At 35.8% G+C, this 3333-nt stretch overlaps 1 protein-coding gene across 1 annotated transcript; it reads left to right on the top strand.

The window, feature by feature from the left end:
- The first annotated feature begins 365 nt into the window (after positions 1-365).
- On the top strand, positions 366-1169 carry LOC148205709 (uncharacterized). Its single transcript, XM_088105043.1, has one exon. The coding sequence runs from the start codon at positions 366-368 to the stop codon at positions 1167-1169; it is 804 nt and encodes a 267-aa protein (XP_087961169.1).
- The last annotated feature ends 2164 nt before the right edge of the window (positions 1170-3333 follow it).

Genomic DNA, 3333 nt, shown 5'->3' on the forward strand with positions numbered 1-3333 from the left:
TTCATTATTTAGCTCTTTCTCTTTTCTAAAATTATTTTGGGTAATTTTTATACTCTTTTGAGATATCCTTGTTAGTTCTGAGATCCTCAGAAATATTCTGGGAAGTTCTTGTTGTATTCTAGGGGACTTGCACAACACACTGCGAATAAGTCCTTAAGGACAATGACTCTACACGCCTCAGAAAATTTTGTTCGTGATTCTCTCAGCCCTTTTTCAATAATCTTAAGGACTATGGCTGACATCAACAACATGCCTTTAGAGAGCCAAACCATTGCTTCTAGAACCCAGACGGTATTCGCAAAGTCGAGGTTTTCTCTGGACAGAACTTTCGATGTTGGCAAGAACGCGTGTCTACCCTTTTAGACATGTATGGAGTTGTTGTTGCTCTTTCATCTCCGAAGCCCGACTCCACTATTCCTTCAAACTCAAAACTAGTTGAAGAGTGGACTTACGCGAATAAATTATGCCGACACACTCTCCTTAGTGCACTTTCTAATGATTTGTTCGATGTGTATTGTTCCTACAAGGAAGCAAAAGACATCTGGGACTCGTTGATTCTCAAATACACTGCCGAAGATGTCATCAGACAAAGATTCGTCATAGGAAACTACTACCGTTGGGAGATGATTGAAGACAAGGACATAAAAACTCAAATCAATGAGTACCACAAGCTGCTGGAAGATATCAAAGCAGAAAATATTCTGCTACCGGATGAATTTGTTTCTGAACTTCTGATCGAGAAATTGCCGCCATCCTGGACAGATTACAAACAACAATTGAAACAAAGGCACAAACAAATGTCTCTGCCAGAACTCATTACACACATAATAATTGAAGATACCAACAGGAAGGAGTCTGCTACTGCAATGGCGAAAGCTTTATCTGCGAAAGCAAATATGGTAGAAGTAAAACCTGCTCCCAAAATGTACGAATACAAACCTGATCACAAAAACAAAAATAATTTTCTTCAATCCCGTCCTAATGAATCTAAATCCACCTTTAAGAAGAAAGGAAATTGTTTCGTATGTGGGAAGTTGGGCCATCATGCACCACAGTGCAGGCGTAGAGTGAGAAACGACAATCCTCCTAGGGCTAATATAGTCGAAGGAGATGACATTATTGTTGTGGTCGTTTCTCAAGTGAATCTGATGACTAATGTGAGCAAGTGAGTGGTAGACTCTGGTGCTACCAGGCACATCTGTGCAAACAAAAGTGCATTTACCTCTTACACTAGTGTAGGAGATGGAGAAGAACACGTTTACCTCGGTGATTCCAGGACCACTCCTGTTCTAGGAAAAGGAAAAGTTCTTCTCAAACTCACATCTGGAAAGACTCTAGCCTTGAGTGATGTGCTACATGTGCCATCAATCAAAGTTAATTTAATCTCTGTAGCACTATTGGGAAAGGTGGGGGTTAAAGTGTCATTTGAGTCTGACAAGATCATTATGACAAAAATAATGTTTTCGTGGGGAAAGGATATTGTGATCAAGGACTCTTCATTCTAAATGTTTCTGAAAATATTAATGAATCAAGTTATGCTGCTTATATTATTGACTCGTATGATATATGGCATGCTAGATTAGGTTATGTGAATTCCTCTTATGTTTTGAAATTACAACGACTAGGATTGATCAATATGCATGATAAACAGAGTAGTAAATATGATATATGTGTAGAATCTAAATTAACAAAGAAAACATGTTTTTTTTTGTAGAACGCCAAACTGAGCTATTAGGATTAATTCATACTGATCTAGCTGATATGAAACAAACCATGTCTAGAGGAGGTAAAAATTATTTTGTAACATTTATAGATGATTATTCTAGATACACCAAAGTTTACTTAATTAAACATAAAGATGAAGTCTTTGATGTGTTTTTAACTTATAAAGCAGAAGAAAATCAATTGAATAAGAAAACTAAAAGGATTAGATCATATAGAGGTGGTGAGTATGTGCTCTTTAATGATTATTGTGTTAAAGAAGGAATTATCCATGAAGTGACCCCACCATATTCACCTGAGTCTAATGGAGTAGCTGAGAGAAAAAATATAACCCTTAAAAAAATGATGAATGTTATGCTTGTTAGTTCTAGTGCACCTGATAACCTTTAGGGAGAAGCCTTGCTTACTGCATGTTTTTTACAAAATAGAATACCCCATAAGAAAACCGGTAAAACTCCTTATGAGTTGTGGAAAGGTTACCAACCTAACCTTAAATATCTAAGAGCGTGGGGGTGCTTAGCTAAGGTGATGTTACCCGATCCTGAGAAAAGGAAAATATGATCTAAAACCTTTGATTGTATGTTCTTAGGTAATGCTGAACATAGTGCTACCTATAGATTTCTAGTTGTTAAAGTAACATACTTGAGAGAAATTCTATAATGGAGACTAAAAATGCTGAGTTTTTTAAACATGTGTTTCCCTTAAAGGTTAGTGAGATGTCTCAACCTGTTGATGGTAATGATAATAGTGATACCATGAATGAGGATTTGAAAAGAAGTAAAAGACAGAGAAAGGAAACTTCCTTTGGAGATGACTTTTATACTTATCTTGTTGATAATGATCCAATAAGCTTTATAGAAGCTACTAGTGCTCCTGATGCAAAACAGTGGGATAAGACCATTAGGACTGAAATTGAATCAATTCAAAAAAACAATACTTGGACTTTAGTAGATTTGCCTAAAGAAGCAAAACTCATTGGTTGTAAGTGGATCTTTAAGAAAAAGTATCACCCTGATGGATCCATAAAGAAGTATAAGGCAAGGTTAGTAGCAAAAGGATTTACTCAAAAACCTAACATAGATTACTTTGATACTTTTGCTCCAGTGACTAGGATTTCCTCTATTCGAGTGTTGTTAGCTCTAGCAACTATCCATAAACTAGTGATACATCAGATGGATGTTAAAACAGCCTTTTTGAATGGTGATTTAGAGAAGGAAATTTATATGACTCAACCTGAAGGGTGTGTTGTGCATGGTCAAGAGGATAAAGTATGTAAACGCTTAAAATCCTTGTATGGGTTGAAACAAGCACCAAAACAATGGCATGAAAAACTTGATAATGTGTTACTTTGTGATGGTTTTTCACCTAATGATGCTGATAAATGTGTGTACTCTAAGTTTGAAAATGGTGATTGTGTCATTATATGCTTGTATGTGGATTATGTTAATCTTTGGTACATGCAATGAAATTGTCGCTAGAATTAAATTGTTTCTAGGATCAAAATTTGAAATGAAAGACATGGGTGAAGCCAATATGATTTTAGGTATTAGAATCATAAGGAAGGGAGATAGTATATTACTATCTCAAGAACAATACATTGAGAAACTTCAT

The sequence above is a fragment of the Vigna umbellata genome, chromosome 1 (assembly GCF_029865625.1).
Source record: "Vigna umbellata cultivar VRB3 chromosome 1, Vumbellata_1.0, whole genome shotgun sequence".
Taxonomy (NCBI): domain Eukaryota; kingdom Viridiplantae; phylum Streptophyta; class Magnoliopsida; order Fabales; family Fabaceae; genus Vigna; species Vigna umbellata.